This window comes from Rhinoderma darwinii, unplaced genomic scaffold, assembly GCF_050947455.1.
Source record: "Rhinoderma darwinii isolate aRhiDar2 unplaced genomic scaffold, aRhiDar2.hap1 Scaffold_4395, whole genome shotgun sequence".
NCBI lineage: Eukaryota > Metazoa > Chordata > Amphibia > Anura > Rhinodermatidae > Rhinoderma > Rhinoderma darwinii.
The window spans coordinates 44,232-66,302 of record NW_027463868.1 but is presented as its reverse complement, the minus strand read 5'-3'; the positions used below and the strand labels follow the sequence as shown (position 1 = coordinate 66,302).

The 22,071-nt window shown below is 52.1% G+C and overlaps 1 protein-coding gene across 1 annotated transcript; it reads right to left on the bottom strand.

The window, feature by feature from the left end:
• Positions 1-7,803: 7,803 nt before the first annotated feature.
• Positions 7,804-16,996, bottom strand: LOC142714059 (lysosomal acid glucosylceramidase-like). The gene is made up of 11 exons (XM_075848636.1): positions 16,923-16,996; positions 15,820-15,901; positions 15,553-15,747; positions 15,339-15,485; positions 15,130-15,263; positions 14,888-15,060; positions 14,576-14,813; positions 8,557-8,781; positions 8,223-8,386; positions 8,031-8,147; positions 7,804-7,929 (listed from the first exon to the last, which is right to left on the bottom strand). The coding sequence occupies exons 2-11, from the start codon at positions 15,875-15,877 to the stop codon at positions 7,824-7,826; spliced, it is 1,557 nt and encodes a 518-aa protein (XP_075704751.1). The 5' UTR covers positions 15,878-15,901; positions 16,923-16,996; the 3' UTR covers positions 7,804-7,823.
• Between the last annotated feature and the right edge of the window lie 5,075 nt (positions 16,997-22,071).

The window sequence follows — 22,071 nt, the reverse complement described above, 5'->3', positions numbered from 1 at the left end:
AATCAGTGGCAGAGGAGCGGCGTGGGGCGTCACTATGTATATAATCAGTGGCAGAGGAGCGGCGTGGGGCATCACTATGTGTATATAATCAGTGGCAGAGGAGCGGCGTGGGGCGTCACTATGTATATATAATCAGTGGCAGAGGAGCGGTGTGGGGCGTCACTATGTGTATATAATCAGTGGCAGAGGAGCGGCGTGGGGCGTCACTATGTGTATATAATCAGTGGCAGGAGCGGCGTGGGGCATCACTGTGTATATAATCAGTGGCAGAGGAGCGGCGTGGGGCGTCACTGTGTGTATAATCAGTGGTAGAGGAGCGGCGTGGGGCGTCACTGTATATAATCAGTGGCAGGAGCGGCGTGGGGCGTCACTGTGTATATAATCAGTGGTAGAGGAGCGGCGTGGGGCGTCTGTGTGTATAATCCGTGGTAGAGGAGCGGCGTGGGGCGTCACTGTGTATATAATCAGTGGCAGAGGAGCGGCGTGGGGCGTCACTGTGTATATAATCAGTGGCAGAGGGGCGGCGTGGGGCGTCATTGTTTATATAATCAATGGCAGAGGAGCGGCGTGGGGCGTCACTGTGTATATAATCAGTGGTAGAGGAGCGGCGTGGGGCGTCACTGTGTATATAATCAGTGGTAGAGGAGCGGCGTGGGGCGTCACTGTGTATATAATCAGTGGTAGAGGAGCGGCGTGGGGCGTCACTGTGTATATAATCAGTGGTAGAGGAGCGGCGTGGGGCGTCACTGTATATAATCAGTGGTAGAGGACCGGCGTGGGGCGTCACTATGTATATAATCAGTGGTAGAGGAGCGGCGTCACTGTGTATATTATCGGTGGGAGAGGAGCGGCGTGGGGCGTCACTGTGTATATAATCGGTGGCAGAGGAGCGGCGTGGGGCGTCACTGTGTATATAATCGGTGGCAGAGGAGCGGCGTGGGGCGTCACTGTGTATATAATCGGTGGCAGAGGAGCGGCGTGGGGCGTCACTGTGTATATAATCAGTGGTAGAGGAGCGGCGTGGGCGTCACTGTGTATATAATCAGTGGTAGAGGACCGGCGTGGGGCATCACTATGTATATAATCAGTGGTAGAGGAGCGGCGTCACTGTGTATATAATCAGTGGTAGAGGAGCGGCGTCACTGTGTATATAATCAGTGGTAGAGGAGCGGCGTCACTGTGTATATAATCAGTGGTAGAGGAGCGGCGTGGGGCGTCACTGTGTATATAATCAGTGGTAGAGGACCGGCGTGGGGCGTCACTGTGTATATAATCAGTGGTAGAGGAGCGGCGTCACTGTGTATATAATCAGTGGTAGAGGACCGGCGTGGGGCGTCACTATGTATATAATCAGTGGTAGAGGAGCGGCGTCACTGTGTATATAATCAGTGGTAGAGGAGCGGCGTCACTGTGTATATAATCAGTGGTAGAGGACCGGCGTGGGGCGTCACTATGTATATAATCAGTGGTAGAGGAGGGGCGTCACTGTGTATATAATCAGTGGTAGAGGAGCGGCGTGGGGCGTCACTGTGTATATAATCAGTGGTAGAGGAGCGGCGTGGGGCGTCACTGTGTATATAATCAGTGGTAGAGGAGCGGCGTGGGGCGTCACTGTGTATATAATCAGTGGTAGAGGAGCGGCGTGGGGCGTCACTGTGTATATAATCAGTGGTAGAGGAGCGGCGTGGGGCATCACTGTGTGTATAATCAGTGGTAGAGGAGCGGCGTGGGGCGTCACTGTGTATATAATCAGTGGTAGAGGAGCGGCGTGGGGCGTCACTGTGTATATAATCAGTGGTAGAGGAGCGGCGTGAGGCGTCACTGTGTATATAATCAGTGGTAGAGGAGCGGCGTGGGGCGTCACTGTCTATATAATCAGTGGCAGAGGAGCAGCGTGGGGCGTCACTGTGTATATAATCAGTGGTAGAGGAGCGGCGTGAGGCGTCACTGTGTATATAGTCAGTGGTAGAGGAGCGGCGTGGGGCGTCACTGTATATAATCAGTGGTAGAGGAGCGGCGTGGGGCGTCACTGTGTATATAATCAGTGGCAGAGGAGCGGCGTGGGGCGTCACTGTGTATATAATCAGTGGCAGAGGAGCGGCGTGGGGCGTCACTGTATAGAATCAGTGGTAGAGGAGCGGCGTGGGGCGTCACTGTATATAATCAGTGGTAGAGGAGCGGCGTGGGGCGTCACTATGTATATAATCAGTGGCAGAGGAGCGGCGTGGGGCGTCACTATGTATATAATCAGTGGCAGAGGAGCGGCGTGAGGCGTCACTGTGTATAATCAGTGGTAGAGGAGCGGCGTGAGGCGTCACTGTATATAATCAGTGGTAGAGGAGCGGCGTGGGGCGTCACTGTGTATATAATCAGTGGCAGAGGAGCGGCGTGAGGCGTCACTGTATATAATCAGTGGTAGAGGAGCGGCGTGAGGCGTCACTGTGTATATAATCAGTGGTAGAGGAGCAGCGTGGGGCGTCACTGTGTATATAATCAGTGGTAGAGGAGCGGCGTCACTGTGTATATAATCAGTGGTAGAGGAGCGGCGTCACTGTGTATATAATCAGTGGTAGAGGAGCGGCGTGGGGCGTCACTGTATATAATCAGTGGCAGAGGAGCGGCGTGAGGCGTCACTGTATATAATCAGTGGCAGAGGAGCGGCGTGGGGTGTCACTGTGTATATAATCAGTGGTAGAGGAGCGGCGTGAGGAGTCACTGTATATAATCAGTGGTAGAGGAGCGGCGTGGGGCGTCACTGTATATAATCAGTGGTAGAGGAGCGGCGTGGGGCGTCACTGTGTATATAATCAGTGGCAGAGGAGCGGCGTGGGGCGTCACTGTATATAATCAGTGGCAGAGGAGCGGCGTGAGGCGTCACTGTGTATATAATCAGTGGCAGAGGAGCGGCGTGAGGCGTCACTGTATATAATCAGTGGCAGAGGAGCGGCGTGGGGTGTCACTGTGTATATAATCAGTGGTAGAGGAGCGGCGTGAGGCGTCACTGTATATAATCAGTGGTAGAGGAGCGGCGTGGGGCGTCACTATGTGTATATAATCAGTGGTAGAGGAGCGGCGTGGGGCGTCACTGTGTATATAATCAGTGGTAGAGGAGCGGCGTGGGGCGTCACTATGTGTATATAATCAGTGGCAGAGGAGCGGCGTGGGGCGTCACTGTATATAATCAGTGGTAGAGGAGCGGCGTGGGGCGTCACTGTGTATATAATCAGTGGTAGAGGACCGGCGTGGGGCGTCACTATGTGTATATAATCAGTGGTAGGGGAGCGGCGTTGGGCGTCACTATGTGTATATAATCAGTGGTAGAGGACCGGCGTGGGGCGTCACTATGTGTATATAATCAGTGGTAGAGGACCGGCGTGGGGCGTCACTATGTGTATATAATCAGTGGTAGGGGAGCGGCGTTGGGCGTCACTATGTGTATATAATCAGTGGTAGAGGACCGGCGTGGGGCGTCACTATGTGTATATAATCAGTGGTAGAGGACCGGCGTGGGGCGTCACTGTGTACATAATCAGTGGTAGAGGACCGGCGTGGGACGTCACTATGTGTATATAATCAGTGGTAGAGGAGCGGCATCACTATGTGTATATAATCAGTGGTATTACAGTATTTAGGAGGAACATATGTTATGCGTATTGGTGTCGTAGACCTGATTATTGGTGGTAGGGTTGGTACGCAGCAGGTGGGGTGTTCAGCGGTGCAGCAGGTGGGGTGTTCAGCGGTGCAGCAGGTGGGGTGTTCAGCGGTGCAGCAGGTGGGGTGTTCAGCGGTGCAGCAGGTGGGGTGTTCAGCGGTGCAGCAGGTGGGGTGTTCAGCGGTGCAGCAGGTGGGGTGTTCAGCGGTGCAGCAGGTGGGGTGTTCAGCAGTGTAGCACTGTACGCAGCAGGCGGGGTGTTCAGCGGTGCAGCAGGTGGGGTGTTCAGCAGTGTAGCACTGTTCGCAGCAGGTGGGGTGTTCAGCGGTGTAGCACTGTTCGCAGCAGGTGGGGTGTTCAGCGGTGTAGCACTGTTCGCAGCAGGTGGGGTGTTCAGCGGTGTAGCACTGTTCGCAGCAGGTGGGGTGTTCAGCGGTGTAGCACTGTTCGCAGCAGGTGGGGTGTTCAGCGGTGTAGCACTGTTCGCAGCAGGTGGGGTGTTCAGCGGTGTAGCACTGTTCGCAGCAGGTGGGGTGTTCAGCGGTGTAGCACTGTTCGCAGCAGGTGGGGTGTTCAGCGGTGTAGCACTGTTCGCAGCAGGTGGGGTGTTCAGCGGTGTAGCACTGTTCGCAGCAGGTGGGGTGTTCAGCAGTGTAGCACTGTTCGCAGCAGGTGGGGTGTTCAGAGGTGCAGCAGGTGGGGTGTTCAGCGGTGCAGCAGGTGGGGTGTTCAGCGGTGCAGCAGGTGGGGTGTTCAGCAGTGCAGCACTGTTCGCAGCAGGTGGGGTGTTCAGCAGTGTAGCACTGTACGCAGCAGGCGGGGTGTTCAGCGGTGCAGCAGGTGGGGTGTTCAGCAGTGTAGCACTGTTCGCAGCAGGTGGGGTGTTCAGCGGTGCAGCAGGTGGGGTGTTCAGCGGTGCAGCACTGTTCGCAGCAGGTGGGGTGTTCAGCGGTGCAGCACTGTTCGCAGACGGTGGGGTGTTCAGCGGTGTAGCACTGTTCGCAGCAGATGGGGTGTTCAGCAGTGTAGCACTGTTCGCAGCAGGTGGGGTGTTCAGCAGTGTAGCACTGTTCGCAGCAGGTGGGGTGTTCAGCAGTGTAGCACTGTTCGCAGCAGGTGGGGTGTTCAGCAGTGTAGCACTGTTCGCAGCAGGTGGGGTGTTCAGCAGTGTAGCACTGTTCGCAGCAGGTGGGGTGTTCAGCAGTGTAGCACTGTTCGCAGCAGGTGGGGTGTTCAGCAGTGTAGCACTGTTCGCAGCAGGTGGGGTGTTCAGCAGTGTAGCACTGTTCGCAGCAGGTGGGGTGTTCAGCAGTGTAGCACTGTTCGCAGCAGGTGGGGTGTTCAGCAGTGTAGCACTGTTCGCAGCAGGTGGGGTGTTCAGCGGTGCAGCAGGTGGGGTGTTCAGCGGTGCAGCAGGTGGGGTGTTCAGCGGTGCAGCAGGTGGGGTGTTCAGCGGTGCAGCAGGTGGGGTGTTCAGCGGTGCAGCAGGTGGGGTGTTCAGCGGTGCAGCAGGTGGGGTGTTCAGCGGTGTAGCACTGTTCGCAGCAGGTGGGGTGTTCAGCGGTGCAGCAGGTGGGGTGTTCAGCGGTGCAGCAGGTGGGGTGTTCAGCGGTGCAGCAGGTGGGGTGTTCAGCGGTGCAGCAGGTGGGGTGTTCAGCGGTGCAGCAGGTGGGGTGTTCAGCGGTGTAGCACTGTTCGCAGCAGGTGGGGTGTTCAGCGGTGCAGCAGGTGGGGTGTTCAGCGGTGCAGCAGGTGGGGTGTTCAGCGGTGCAGCAGGTGGGGTGTTCAGCGGTGCAGCAGGTGGGGTGTTCAGCGGTGCAGCAGGTGGGGTGTTCAGCGGTGCAGCAGGTGGGGTGTTCAGCGGTGCAGCAGGTGGGGTGTTCAGCGGTGCAGCAGGTGGGGTGTTCAGCGGTGCAGCAGGTGGGGTGTTCAGCGGTGCAGCAGGTGGGGTGTTCAGCGGTGCAGCACTGTTCGCAGCAGGTGGGGTGTTCAGCGGTGCAGCAGGTGGGGTGTTCAGCAGTGTAGCACTGTTCGCAGCAGGTGGGGTGTTCAGCAGTGTAGCACTGTACGCAGCAGGCGGGGTGTTCAGCGGTGCAGCAGGTGGGGTGTTCAGCAGTGTAGCACTGTTCGCAGCAGGTGGGGTGTTCAGCAGTGTAGCACTGTACGCAGCAGGCAGGGTGTACAGCGGTGCAGCAGGTGGGGTGTTTTGCAGTGTAGCACTGTACGCAGGTTGCGGCTCTGCGGTGTATGAGGAGTTAACATCTGTCTTGCAGGAATCTCACACTGGGGTGCAGCTGCTTCCAGGCTGTGAGGAATAGTGACCCCCTCCCCTTATTAAGCAGCAGTCACGTCAGTGCAGAGCATTGCTCCTGGGTGCCAGATAGGACAGGGTGGAGAATTTCTTCTGGCACTAGAGTGTAATGTGTAATGAGTAGAGCGGGGCCCTCCGTATACTGTACACAGGCCAGCAACACACCGTGCCCAGACTGCCAGCAGCGTGCCAGGAAATATCCGATCACAAAGCGGACACGTGGAGCAACCAGCAGCACTCCTAGGGTGAGAGCGCCACCTGCTGGCTATAATCACATCACATAGATCCAGCACCACTCCTAGGGTGAGAGCGCCACCTGCTGGCCATAATCACATCACATAGATCCAGCACCACTCCTAGGGTGAGAGCGCCACCTGCTGGCCATAATCACATCACATAGATCCAGCACCACTCCTAGGGGGAGAGCGCCACCTGCTGGTCATAATCACATCACATAGATCCAGCACCACTCCTAGGGTGAGAGCGCCACCTGCTGGCTATAATCACATCACATAGATCCAGCGCCACTCCTAGGGTGAGAGCGCCACCTGCTGGCCATAATCACATCACATAGATCCAGCACCACTCCTAGGGTGAGAGCGCCACCTGCTGGCCATAATCACATCACATAGATCCAGCAGCACTTCTAGGGTGAGAGCGCCACCTGCTGGCTATAATCACATCACATAGATCCAGCACCACTCCTAGGGTGAGAGCGCCACCTGCTGGCCATAATCACATCACATAGATCCAGCAGCACTTCTAGGGTGAGAGCGCCACCTGCTGGCTATAATCACATCACATAGATCCAGCACCACTCCTAGGGTGAGAGCGCCACCTGCTGGCCATAATCACATCACATAGATCCAGCACCTCTCCTAGGGTGAGAGCGCCACCTGCTGGCCATAATCACATCACATAGATCCAGCACCACTCCTAGGGGGAGAGCGCCACCTGCTGGTCATAATCACATCACATAGATCCAGCACCACTCCTAGGGTGAGAGTGCCACCTGCTGGCCATAATCACATCACATAGATCCAGCAGCACTTCTAGGGTGAGAGCGCCACCTGCTGGCTATAATCACATCACATAGATCCAGCACCACTCCTAGGGTGAGAGCGCCACCTGCTGGCCATAATCACATCACATAGATCCAGCGCCACTCCTAGGGTGAGAGCGCCACCTGCTGGCCATAATCACATCACATAGATCCAGCACCACTCCTAGGGTGAGAGCGCCACCTGCTGGCCATAATCACATCACATAGATCCAGCACCTCTCCTAGGGTGAGAGCGCCACCTGCTGGCTATAAATCACATCACATAGATCCAGCACTACTCCTAGGGTGAGAGCGCCACCTGCTGGTCATAATCACATCACATAGATCCAGCACCACTCCTAGGGTGAGAGCGCCACCTGCTGGTCATAATCACATCACATAGATCCAGCACCACTCCTAGGGGGAGAGCGCCACCTGCTGGCCATAATCACATCACATAGATCCAGCACCTCTCCTAGGGTGAGAGCGCCACCTGCTGGCCATAATCACTTTACAGTCATAGATCCAGCACCTCTCCTAGGGGGAGAGCGCCACCTGCTGGCCATAATCACATGACAGACAGATCCAGCACAACTCCTAGGGTGAGAGCGCCACCTGCTGGCTATAATAACATGACAGTCATAGATCTAGCACAACTCCTAGGGTGAGAGCACCACCTGGTGGCCATAATCACATAGCAGACATAGATATCCAGCACCACCTCCTAGGGGGAGAGCGCCACCTGCTGGCTATAATCACATGACAGACCCATCATTACGATGATTGTGATCTTACCCGCATGGTTGGTGGACGGTCACTCAGCGGCGCCTCCATACGTACGTCTGGATGGAGTTCCCCCGTGCAGCGGCTTCTATCATCCCCAGAGAAGGATCAGAAATGGAGAACGTCACATCCTGGGAACCCCTGAAACGAGAACAACAGAGCCGGACCCTCCGGGTGTCACCTGAGGGGTCACACTAGACCATTCACTCCTGCACAATATGGTGGCAGCTCCCACGACTTACCGATTGAGGATGACCACCACGGCTGACCCGTCTGGGCAGAGGAACGCCACGCTCTCCAGGGACGACCTCTGGTTGGCATCTAGTCCAATGCGCTGCGCGCCCGGAGGAATGAACTTGCTGTAAGTAGGAGGGGCTGGGTGAGCGGTGGAGCGGGGGCGCTGCGTTCATCACACACAGGGTCACACATCTCACCTGAAGTGCGCCAAGTGGTAGAAGGCGGGCTGCTTATAGAAGACGTCCTCTCCGACATCCACAATAATCGGGCTGTCCACGTTGTTGCCCACCCACGTGGGTCCGCCACTCACATCAAGCGCCAGGTTCCAGTCTGTCCAGCCCGTCACGTAATAATTCAGATCCTGCGGGCGGTAAATGATGAGATCAACATGGCGGACGCTACTCCAGGACATGACGTCATCTGCTCTACTGGAGGCTCCGGGATCACCCCAGAAGTGGTGGACAACTCCCATCATCCGCCCGAGGATGAGATGATTATTAATACTAAAAGCACCCACGTCTTGGGCCTCACCTCCATGATCCGATGGCTGTACTCGTTCCCCCTTTCCCAGCATCCCAAGCGCACGCCCTTATCCCAAGGAGCAAAACCGGCACAGGCCTCAGTAGCAAACAGATAGTATTCTGGGTAAAGGTGGTGGGTGCTGCCGAGACTGAGGTCTGCTGGGATCAAAGCATCCAGGTACCAGTGTACAGCGATGCCATGAACATAGCGGGCAGCCCGCAGGTCAGACAGAATCTGGAAGACAAGACGTGCAGAGAAAAGAATCAGTACTGCCCCAACCAATCCGTCTACACACATACTGACTGTTTACAATCACACACAGCAGAAGAGTGAGTACAGCTCTGGAGTAGAATACAGGAGAAGCAATGTCACATATGTACACAGTGACTCCACCAGCAGAATAGTGAGTGCAGCTCCGGAGTATAATACAGGATGTAACTCAGGATCAGTACAGGATAAGTAATGTATGTACACAGTGACTCCACCAGCAGAATAGTGAGTGCAGCTCTGGAGTATAATACAGGATGTAACTCAGGATCAGTATAAGATAAGTAATGTAATGTATGTACACAGTGACTACACCAGCAGAATAGTGAGTGCAGCTCTGGAGTATAATACAGGATGTAACTCAGGATCAGTACAGGATAAGTAATGTAATGTATGTACACAGTGACTCCACCAGCAGAATAGTGAGTGCAGCTCTGGAGTATAATACAGGATATAACTCAGGATCAGTACAGGATAAGTAATGTATGTATACAGTGACTCCACCAGCAGAATAGTGAGTGCAGCTCTGGAGTATAATACAGGATGTAACTCAGGATCAGTACAGGATAAGTAATGTAATGTATATACACAGTGACTCCACCAGCAGAATAGTGAGTGCAGCTCCGGAGTATAATACAGGATGTAACTCAGGATCAGTAAAGGATAAGTAATGTATGTATACAGTGACTCCACCAGCAGAACAGTGAGTGCAGCTCTGGAGTATAATACAGGATATAACTCCGGATCAGTACAGGATAAGTAATGTAATGTGTGTACACAGTGACTCCACCAGCAGAATAGTGAGTGCAGCTCTGGAGCATAATACAGGATGTAACTCCGGATAAGTACAGGATGAGTAATGTAATGTATGTACAGAGTGACTCCACCAGCAGAATATTGAGTGCAGCTCTGGAGTATAATACAGGATGTAACTCAGGATCAGTACAGGATAGGTAATGTATGTACACAGTGACTCCACCAGCAGAATAGTGAGTGCAGCTCTGGAGTATAATACAGGATGTAACTCAGGATCAGTACAGGATAAGTAATGTAATGTATGTACACAGTGACTCCACCAGCAGAATAGTGATTGCAGCTCTGGAGTATAATACAGGATGTAACTCAGGATCAGTACAGGATGAGTAATGTAATGTATGTACACAGTGACTCCACCAGCAGAATAGGGAGTACAGCTCTGGGGTATAATACAGGATATAACTCAGGATCAGTACAGGATAAGTAATGTAATATATGTACACAGTGACTCCACCAGCAGAATAGTGAGTGCAGCTCTGGAGTATAATACAGGATGTAACTCAGGATCAGTACAGGATAAGTAATGTAATGTATGTACACAGTGACTCCACCAGCAGAATAGTGAGTGCAGCTCTGGTGTATAATACAGGATGTAACTCAGGATCAGTACAGGATAAGTAATGTAATGTATGTACACAGTGACTCCACCAGCAGAATAGTGACTGCAGCTCTGGAGTATAATACTGAATGTAACTCAGGATCAGCACAGGATAAGTAATGTATGTACACAGTGACTCCACCAGCAGAATAGTGATTGCAGCTCTGGAGTATAATACAGGATGTAACTCAGGATCAGTACAGGATAAGTAATGTAATGTATGTACACAGTGACTCCACCAGCAGAATAGTGATTGCAGCTCTGGAGTATAATACAGGATATAACTCAGGATCAGTACATGATAAGTAAAGTAATGTATGTACACAGTGACTCCACCAGCAGAATAGTGAGTGCAGCTCTGGAGTATAATACAGGATATAACTCAGGATCAGTACAGGATAAGTAATGTAATGTATGTACACAGTGACTCCACCAGCAGAATAGTGAGTGCAGCTCTGGAGTATAATACAGGATGTAACTCAGGATCAGTACAGGATAAGTAATGTAATGTATGTACACAGTGACTCCACCAGCAGAATAGTGAGTGCAGCTCTGGAGTATAATACAGGATATAACTCAGGATCAGTACAGGATAAGTAATGTAATGTATGTACACAGTGACTCCACCAGCAGAATAGTGAGTGCAGCTCTGGAGTATAATACAGGATATAACTCAGGATCAGTACAGGATAAGTAATGTATGTATACAGTGACTCCACCAGCAGAATAGTGAGTGCAGCTCTGGAGTATAATACAGGATGTAACTCAGGATCAGTACAGGATAAGTAATGTAATGTATATACACAGTGACTCCACCAGCAGAATAGTGAGTGCAGCTCCGGAGTATAATACAGGATGTAACTCAGGATCAGTAAAGGATAAGTAATGTATGTACACAGTGACTCCACCAGCAGAATAGTGAGTGCAGCTCTGGAGTATAATACAGGATATAACTCAGGATCAGTACAGGATAAGTAATGTATGTATACAGTGACTCCACCAGCAGAATAGTGAGTGCAGCTCTGGAGTATAATACAGGATGTAACTCAGGATCAGTACAGGATAAGTAATGTAATGTATATACACAGTGACTCCACCAGCAGAATAGTGAGTGCAGCTCCGGAGTATAATACAAGATGTAACTCAGGATCAGTAAAGGATAAGTAATGTATGTACACAGTGACTCCACCAGCAGAATAGTGAATGCAGCTCTGGAGTATAATACAGGATGTAACTCAGGATCAGTACAGGATAAGTAATGTAATGTATGTACACAGTGACTCCACCAGCAGAATAGTGAGTGCAGCTCTGGAGTATAATACAGGATGTAACTCAGGATCAGTACAGGATATATAATGTATGTACACAGTGACTCCACCAGCAGAATATTGAGTGCAGCTCTGGAGTATAATACAGGATATAACTCAGGATCAGTACAGGATAAGTAATGTAATGTATGTACACAGTGACTCCACCAGCAGAATAGTGAATGCAGCTCTGGAGTATAATACAGGATGTAACTCAGGATCAGTACAGGATAAGTAATGTAATGTATGTACACAGTGACTCCACCAGCAGAATAGTGAGTGCAGATCTGGAGTAATAATACAGGATGTAACTCAGGATCAGTACAGGATAAGTAATGTAATGTATGTACACAGTGACTCCACCAGCAGAATAGTGAGTGCAGCTCTGGAGTATAATACAGGATGTAACTCAGGATCAGTACAGGATAAGTAATGTAATGTATGTACACAGTGATTCCACCAGCAGTATAGTGAGTGCAGCTCTGGAGTATAATACAGGATGTAACTCAGGATCAGTACAGGATAAGTAATGTAATGTATGTACACAGTGACTCCACCAGCAGAATAGTGAGTGCAGCTCTGGAGTATAATACAGGATATAACTCAGGATCAGTACAGGATAAGTAATGTAATGTATGTACACAGTGACTCCACCAGCAGAATAGTGAGTGCAGATCTGGAGTAATAATACAGGATGTAACTCAGGATCAGTACAGGATAAGTAATGTAATGTATGTACACAGTGACTCCACCAGCAGAATAGTGAGTGCAGCTCTGGAGTATAATACAGGATGTAACTCAGGATCAGTACAGGATAAGTAATGTAATGTATGCACACAGTGACTCCACCAGCAGAATAGTGAGTGCAGCTCTGGAGTATAATACAGGATGTAACTCAGGATCAGTACAGGATAAGTAATGTAATGTATGTACACAGTGACTCCACCAGCAGAATAGTGAGTGCAGCTCTGGAGTATGATACAGGATATAACTCAGGATCAGTACAGGATAAGTAATGTAATGTATGTACACAGTGACTCCACCAGCAGAATAGTGAGTGCAGCTCTGGAGTATAATACAGGATGTAACTCAGGATCAGTACAGGATAAGTAATGTAATGTATGTACACAGTGATTCCACCAGCAGTATAGTGAGTGCAGCTCTGGAGTATAATACAGGATGTAACTCAGGATCAGTACAGGATAAGTAATGTAATGTATGTACACAGTGACTCCACCAGCAGAATAGTGAGTGCAGCTCTGGAGTATAATACAGGATATAACTCAGGATCAGTACAGGATAAGTAATGTATGTACACAGTGATTCCACCAGCAGAATAGTGAGTGCAGCTCTGGAGTATAATACAGGATGTAACTCCGGATCAGTACAGGATAAGTAATGTAATGTATGTACACAGTGACTCCACCAGCAGAATAGTGAGTGCAGCTCTGGAGTATAATACAGGATGTAACTCAGGATCAGTAAGTGATAATCTTATAGGTTATTTGTAATGTGTTGTCTGGAGCTGGGGGTGTTGCTTTAAAGAGACTCTGTCACCAGATTTTGCAACCCCTATCTGCTATTGCCTGTGATCGGCGCTGCAATGTAGATTACAGTAACGTTTTTATTTTTAAAAAACGAGCATTTTTGGCCAAGTTATGACCATTTTCGTAGTTATGCAAATGAGGCTTGCAAAAGTACAACTGGGCGTGTTGAAAAGTAAAAGTACAACTGGGCGTGTATTATGTGCGTACATCTGGGCGTGTATTATGTGTGTACATCGGGGCGTGTATTATGTGTGTTACATCGGGGCGTGTATTATGTGCGTACATCGGGGCGTGTATTATGTGTGTACATCGGGGCGTGTATTATGTGTGTTACATCGGGGCGTGTATTATGTGCGTACATCGGGGCGTGTATTATGTGCGTACATCGGGGCGTGTATTATGTGCGTACATCGGGGCGTGTATTATGTGCGTACATCGGGGCGTGTATTATGTGCGTACATCGGGGCGTGTTTACTTCTTTTACTAGCTGGGCGTTCTGATGAGAAGTATCATCCACTTCTCTTCACAACGCCCAGCTTCTGGCAGTGCAGATCTGTGACGTCACTCACAGGTCCTGCATCGTGTCGGCACCAGAGGCTACAGATGATTCTGCAGCAGCATCAGCGTTTGCAGGTAAGTAGCTACATGGACTTACCTGCAAACGCTGATGCTGCGGCAGAATCATCTGTAGCCTCTGGTGCCGATGTGTCCTCGCTCGTCTGACACGATGCAGGACCTGTGAGTGACGTCACAGCGTGATCTCTCGAGAACACGGCTGTGTCTGCACTGCCAGAAGCTGGGCGTTCTGAAGAGAAGTGGATGATACTTCTATACACAACGCCCAGCTAGTAAAAGTAGTAAACACGCCCCGATGTACGCACATAATACACGCCCCGATGTACGCTCATAATACACGCCCCGATGTACGCACATAATACACGCCCCGATGTACGCTCATAATACACGCCCCGATGTACGCACATAATACACGCCCCGATGTACGCACATAATACACGCCCCGATGTACGCACATAATACACGCCCCGATGTACGCACATAATACACGCCCCGATGTACGCACATAATACACGCCCCGATGTACACACATAATACACGCCCCGATGTACGCACATAATACACGCCCAGTTGTACTTTTACTGTAAACACACCCACTTGGACTTTTGCAAGCCTCATTTGCATAACTACGAAAATGGTCATAACTTGGCCAAAAATGCTCGTTTTTAAAAAATAAAAACGTTACTGTAATCTACATTGCAGCGCCGATCACAGGCAATAGCAGATAGGGGTTGCAAAATCTGGTGACAGAGCCTCTTTAAGAAGAGCAGTGATGTCATGACCTTGTTGTGGGGGATTGTAGCAGCACAGTCCCTCCGGTGTTGTGTTAGTCTCCTGATTTGACATTAGATTCATCTGCTGATTACAATGTAGAGTTTACAGGGGGACCACACATTCAGGATGGGCGGGGGTCTCACCACTTTGGCCCAGTAAGGCAGTAGGATGCGGTTGTCGTCTACAATCATGATTTGGACGTCCTTGTGCGAGCTGTTAGCAAACGCTGGGCCCAAATCCAGGGCAATAAAATCTCTCATGAGTTCGGGGGTGAACCCTAAACTCTGGAAGGGGTAATCTGTTATCATCCCGGCCGTGGGCTCGTTCTCCACCGTCACTGCCCAGAATGTCACATTGTTCCTGGCGTAGTCATCCAAAAACCTAGAACAAGAGCAGAAATCATCAGGATCTCACAAGTGACTAAGACTGGTCGATGAACCGGCGCCCCCCCAGACCTGATGAAGTACTGCGCCCAGGTCTTGTGGTACTGGTCCCCTGGAGATCCCCTCAAGGTGCCTTTGCCAGTGATCTTGCCATTCGTCTTCATCCATGGTGGAGCTGTCCAGGGACTGGCAAACAGGGATATAGGGCGATTGGACAAGGCCTGGGCTTTCTTGATGAGAGGGATCTGAAAAATCAAAAATAAGATGTTGTGACTGTTACTAGAAAGATAAAGAGCAGCGGCGCCACCTCTCACCTTCAGCTTCAGGTCCTCCTCCTGCAAACTGAAAGACTCCAACTCAAAGTCCCCCGGGCTGTCCAGGTAAGTGTAGATTCGTGTGGAGAAGTCGCAGCTGGCCATAGGGACACGCAGAACGCTGTACCCGATACCTGGAAAAGCACAGTCATTATAACGCTCCAGCACACATTATAACATCCCCCATCCAGAAGACAAACATCCGTCACCTTCCACCGAGAAGTAGGAGCGCAGCAGATTGTCCTGACACGCCGCACTCATAGCCAGGATGTTCATAGCTGCCGAGTCTGTCACCGCGCCACCAAAACCCTTCATGACCTGAAACATCTTCTTGTGGTTGAGTGTGAGGATGAGACCTGGGGAGGAGCAGCAATGATGATGTAGTGGCCACCGCCGTGGTACCTTCTGTGGTACGTCTCTTACCAGGGGCCTCCGGCTGCTGCTCCTTGATGGCACCGCTGCTCTTCTCCAGCCGTTTCCCAGACTTGCTGCTCTCATACACCGAGAAGTTCCCCAGATCTGGAAGTGTCACAGAGTCCAGGCTGTCACAGTAGGTGGCATTACATCTGCAGACCACCGAGCTGTGCCCGAAACTCTGGGGCATACACGGGCAAGAACCTGGAAACAGACCATCATGAAGCAAGAGAAACGCACCATCATTTTGTGACCACTGTCCCCTTATTATCTCACCTAAACCACCTGACAACGGAGTCAGTGCCACCAGGACCAGCACCCGGATACCCAACATGGCCGCTCATGTGGTCGAGGTGACCTGCCCAGAAGAAAGTGGGAGCTCAAGTCATATCACAGATAAAAAAGGAGCAACACCACCCCCTGTCTGCTGCTGCATGCACTGACCGCTCCTCACACACACACCGACCGCTCCTCACACACACACCGACCGCTCCTCACACACACACACACACACACCGACCGCTCCTCACACACACACACCGACCGCTCCTCACACACACCGACCGCTCCTCACACACACACACACCGACCGTTCCTCACACACAGACCGCTCCTCACACACACACCGACCGCTCCTCACACACACACCGACCGCTCCTCACACACACACCGACCGCTCCTCACACACACCGACCGCTCCTCACACACACACCGACCGTCCTCACACACATGACCGCTCCTCACACACACACACACCGACCGCTCCTCACACACACACCGACCGCTCCTCACACACACACCGACCGCTCCTCACACACACCGACCGCTCCTCACACACACACCGACCGCTCCTCACACACACCGACCGCTCCTCACACACACACCGACCGTCCTCACACACATGACCGCTCCTCACACACACACACACCGACCGTTCCTCACACACCGACCGCTCCTCACACACACACCGACCGCTCCTCACACACACACCGACCGCTCCTCACACACACACCGACCGCTCCTCACACACACCGACCGCTCCTCACACACACACCGACCGTCCTCACACACATGACCGCTCCTCACACACACCGACCGCTCCTCACACACACCACACGCTCATCTCTCCTCACACACCACACGCTGATCCCTCCTCACACACCACACGCTGATCTCTCCTCCTCACACACACCACACGCTGATCTCTCCTCACACACAGCACACGCTCATCTCTCCTCCACACACACACCACACGCTCATCTCTCCTCCTCACACACAGCACACGCTGATCTCTCCTCACACACAGCACACGCTGATCTCTCCTCCACACACACCACACGCTGATCTCTCCTCCACACACACCACACGCTGACTGTTACTTCTCTATAAAGTCTCTGTGTGATCTGGAGCAGACACTTCCTGGTCATGTGACAGCAGTAGAAGTCATGTGATCAGGGGCGGTCCTACCTCATGGATGGTTGAGGTTATGAGCATGTGATCAGTCACATGTGTGGGAGGAGTCAGTGACTGAAGCATTGTGGGGATTATTAAGGTAACGGCTGCAGGGATGTTTCTGAGTCCTCCTGCCGTCACGTTTTTGGGCTGAGTTCACACACCGCGGTCAAAAACAGTTTTGTTTTTTTTCACACCTGAGCTATTCTCCACAGTTTTTGGTTTTGGCGTCGCAGTCGGGCGACATCATGACTGGGCCAGTAGAGGGCAGCGTCACGTCCGGGTTGTAGTTGTTTCGCTGGCGCCGCGCTCATTGGTGAACGCTACGTGGAGGGACGGTCACATCGCGGTATAATCACAGGTTACCCCGTCAGTGTCTGATCGATGTGGACCCAGCTCTAGTCCCGACCCTATCAGACGTGTGTGGCACCTGTGAGCGCGCCATAAATACCCGCCATGACCCCTTTAAGGCGGCAGATATTTTGAGCACAGCAAATTTATATATTTTTTAATCCTTTACATTTGTGCCATTAAAACACCAAAAAAAATTAGATTTTTGTGTCGCCGCCTTCTGAGAGCCGTAATTTCTTATGTCACCAGTAAATCAAAGAAAGCGGTGGCACTCACCCACTCGCCCTGAAAGCGCCCGTGAAGGAGCGGCGGCACTCTCCATGAAAGCGTCCGTGAAGGAGCGGCGGCACTCTCCATGAAAGCGTCCGTGAAGGAGCGGCGGCACTCTCCATGAAAGCGTCCGTGAAGGAGCGGCGGCACTCTCCATGAAAGCGCCCGTGAAGGAGCGGCGGCACTCTCCATGAAAGCGTCCGTGAAGGAGCGGCGGCACTCTCCATGAAAGCGTCCGTGAAGGAGCGGCGGCACTCTCCATGAAAGCGTCCGTGAAGGAGCGGCGGCACTCTCCATGAAAGCGCCCGTGAAGGAGCGGCGGCACTCTCCATGAAAGCGCCCGTGAAGGAGCGGCGGCACTCTCCATGAAAGCGTCCGTGAAGGAGCGGCGGCACTCTCCATGAAAGCGTCCGTGAAGGAGCGGCGGCACTCTCCATGAAAGCGTCCGTGAAGGAGCGGCGGCACTCTCCATGAAAGCGTCCATGAAGGAGCGGCGGCACTCTCCATGAAAGCGCCCGTGAAGGAGCGGCGGCACTCTCCATGAAAGCGTCCGTGAAGGAGCGGCGGCACTCTCCATGAAAGCGTCCGTGAAGGAGCGGCGGCACTCTCCATGAAAGCGTCCGTGAAGGAGCGGCGGCACTCTCCATGAAAGCGCCCGTGAAGGAGCGGCGGCACTCTCCATGAAAGCGCCCGTGAAGGAGCGGCGGCACTCTCCATGAAAGCGTCCGTGAAGGAGCGGCGGCACTCTCCATGAAAGCGTCCGTGAAGGAGCGGCGGCACTCTCCATGAAAGCGTCCGTGAAGGAGCGGCGGCACTCTCCATGAAAGCGCCCGTGAAGGAGCGGCGGCACTCTCCATGAAAGCGTCCGTGAAGGAGCGGCGGCACTCTCCATGTTTCCATAACTAGCATTCAGTTGTATGGGACTTACAGAAACAGCTTAGCTCCGCGAGATTCGCTGTTTTTGTAACTCAAGACCATATAACCTTTTTTATGGTCGGAATTCACCTCATTCAGTCGCAACACAGAGCGGTAGAACGGAGTTTAGGGGGCCCCGTTCTAGAGATAGGGGCCGGTCCCAGATGTGGGACCCCCCGCATCTATCTGACATTTATGACATCTCATGTGGATATGTCATACATGTCCCTGCTGGGAAAACCCCTTTAACCATTTATCGGATCATCAATAACTTCAAGAAGAGGTTCGATTGCTGTGAAGAAGCTTCAGGGCGCCCAAGAAAGTCCAGCGAGTGCCTGGACCGTCTCCTAAAGAGGATTAAGCTACAGGATCGGTTCTACAGCAGTGCAGAGCGTGCTCAGGAATGGCAGGTGTCAGTGCATCTGCACCCACAGTGAGGTGAAGGCTTATGGAGGCCGGCCTGGTGATAAGGAGGGCAGCAAAGAAGCCACTTCTCTCCAAGAAACACATGGAGGACAGTCCTCTGCAGGAAGTAACGGGATTGGACTGCAGAGAACTGGGGTAAAATTATTTTCTCTGATGAAGCCGCCTTCAGACTGTTTGGGACATTTGGAAGAATGATTGTTCAGAGAAGAACGGGTGAGCGCTACCATGAGTCCTGTGTCATGCCAACAGTAAAGCATCCTAAAAACCATTCATGTGTGGGGTTGCTTTTCATCCAAGAAAGTGGGCTCAAAACTTTGCCTAAGAACACTACCATGAATAAAGAATGGTATCTAAGCATCCTCCAAGAGCAACTTCTCCCAAACACCCAGGAGCAACTTCTCCCAAACACCCAGGAGCAGCTTCTCCCAACCACCCGGGAGCAACTACTCCCAACCACCCGGGAGCAACTACTCCCAACCACCAGGGAGCAACTTCTCCCAACCATCCGGGAGCAACTTCTCCCAACCATCCAGGAGCAACGTCTCCCAACCACCCAGGAGCAACTTCTCCCAACCACCCAGGAGCAACTTCTCCCAACCACTCAGGAACAACTTCTCCCAACCACCCAGGAGCAATTTCTCCCAACCACCCAGGAGCAACTTCTCCCAACCATCCGGGAGCAACTTCTACCAACCACCCGGGAGCACCTTCTCCCAACCACCCGGGAGCAACTTCTCTCAGCCATCCAGGAGCAACTTCTCCCAGCCATCCGGGAGCAACTTCTCCCAACCATCCGGGAGCAACTTCTCCCAACCATCCGGGATCAACTTCTCCCAGCCATCCGGGAGCAACTTCTCCCAACCATCCAGGAGCAACTTCTCCCAACCATCCAGGAGCAACTTCTCCCAACCATCCAGGAGCAACTTCTCCCAACCATCCGGGAGCAACTTCTCCCAACCACCCAGGAGCAACTTCTCCCAACCACCAAGGAGCAACTTCTCCCAACCACCCGGGGGCAACTTCTCCCAACCACCCAGGAGCAACTTCTCCCAACCACCAAGGAGCAACTTCTCCCAACCACCCGGGGGCAACTTCTCCCAACCACCCGGGAGCAACTTCTCCCAACCATCCGGGATCAACTTCTCCCAGCCATCCGGGAGCAACTTGTCACATGACCATGTCACAAGGCAAAAGTGAGAACTAAGGGGCTCGGTGAACAAAACTTTGAAAGTTTGGGTTCATGGCCAGAAAACTCCCCAGATCTCAATCCCATTGAGACCATGTGGTCACTCCTCAAAAAGTGGGTGGACAAAAAAAAAACCCACAGAAATTGTGATAGACGCCAAGCACTGATTAGGTAAGAATTGGTCATCAGTCAGGATTTGGTCCAGGAGCTGACATCCAGCATGGCAGAGCGAATTGCCGAAGTCTTGAATAAGAAGGGTCAACGCTGTAAATATTGAGTCTTTGCATAAATTTGATGGATTTGTCAATAAAAGTTAAAAAACTTCTGAAATGTTTATAATTGTCCTTCAGTAACCAGAGAAACATCCGACTAAAAGATCCAAAAACCCTGAAGCAGAAAACTGTGAAAACCAAAATCTGTGTCGGGCTCGAAACTGTTCTCCGATGTGTTATCAGTGGTGACCCGGCTACAGCAAGTGGCACAGAAGGTTGGTTTAGACGTAATCCGTTAAAGGGTTTTCCACCTTCTGACAACTGATGACCTATCCACCGGAGAGGTCATTGGTGCGGGTCCGGCACCCCGCACCGTTAAACCGCTCCAGTGGCCTGCGGGCACCGGATGTTATGGCACATAATGCGATGTACGGAGTCGGAAGCAGTTGGCTTCGTACATAGCACAGTGGCCGTGCTGTAGAAGCTCGGCTGCTATTCCGTGGCTGGAGCCGACTGCTTCCGGCATGTAAGTCCAGTGCACGGAGGCACCGGAGCAGCTGATCTGTGTGGGAGGGGGGGTCGGCCGCCGACCCCCATAGATCATGTACTGATGACCATCATCAGTTGTCAGAAGGTGGAAAACCCCTGTAATGAACTCCTCGTCTTCTCCAGATGTCACTGACCCCGTTCTCTTGTGTAATATTGGTGCAATATCTTTAGTAAGAATAAGAAGTATAAACGACTGTACAGTGTGGAGAAGAAGGGTTAATAAATGAAGATGATGGGGGGACAGTGGAGAAGAAGGGTTAATAAATGAAGGTGATGGGGGGACAGTGTGGAGAAGAAGGGTTAATAAATGAAGGTGATGGGGGGGACAGCGTGAAGAAGAAGGGTTAATAAATGAAGATGATGGGGGACAGTGGAGAAGAAGGGTTAATAAATGAAGGTGATGGGGGGACAGTGGAGAAGAAGGTCTAATAGATGAAGTTGATGGGGGGGACGGTGTGGAGAAGAAGGGTTAATAAATGAAGGTGATGAGGGGGGGACAGGACAGGACCAGATGCACTTTACATGAGCATCACTGCTCGGGGGTTGAGGGGGAGGGGATGGGATGGGATGGGATGGGATGGGATGGGAGTGTGGTGGCTTGGTGCTTAAGTGCCTAGGCCTGGTTTGCTATGGAGTTAGCCCAGACATGGGCAAACTACGGCCCGCGGGCCACATACGGCCCGTTAGGCTTTTTAATCCGGCCCGCCGAACTTGTCCAAGATATATCCGTCCTCAGCAGCTGCTAGTTCGCGCAGGAGGACGGATATATCCGTCCTGTGATCGCGCGGGTACTGACAGTTTACCCACGCGATCAGCGGCAGGAGCACGGCTGTTATACACAGCCTGGCTCCTGCTGCAACTGCCGGAATCGAAGCACGCGCCGATTCCGGCAGTTTAACCCATTAAATGCCGCTGTCAATAGTGACAGCGGCATTTAATGTGTTTGACAGAGGGGGGAACTCCCTCTGTCTCCCGATCGGCGCCCCCGCAAACAAATCGCGGGTCGCCGTCGGGTTTCCATGACAGCCGGGGGTCTAACAAAGACCCCCAGGTCTGTCTTCAGCATCTGCCTGTTAGGCGATGCCGGAGGCATGACCTAATAGGTTGCCTGTCAGTTTTACACTGACAGGCAATAATGCTTTGGTACACGAAGTATACCAAAGCATT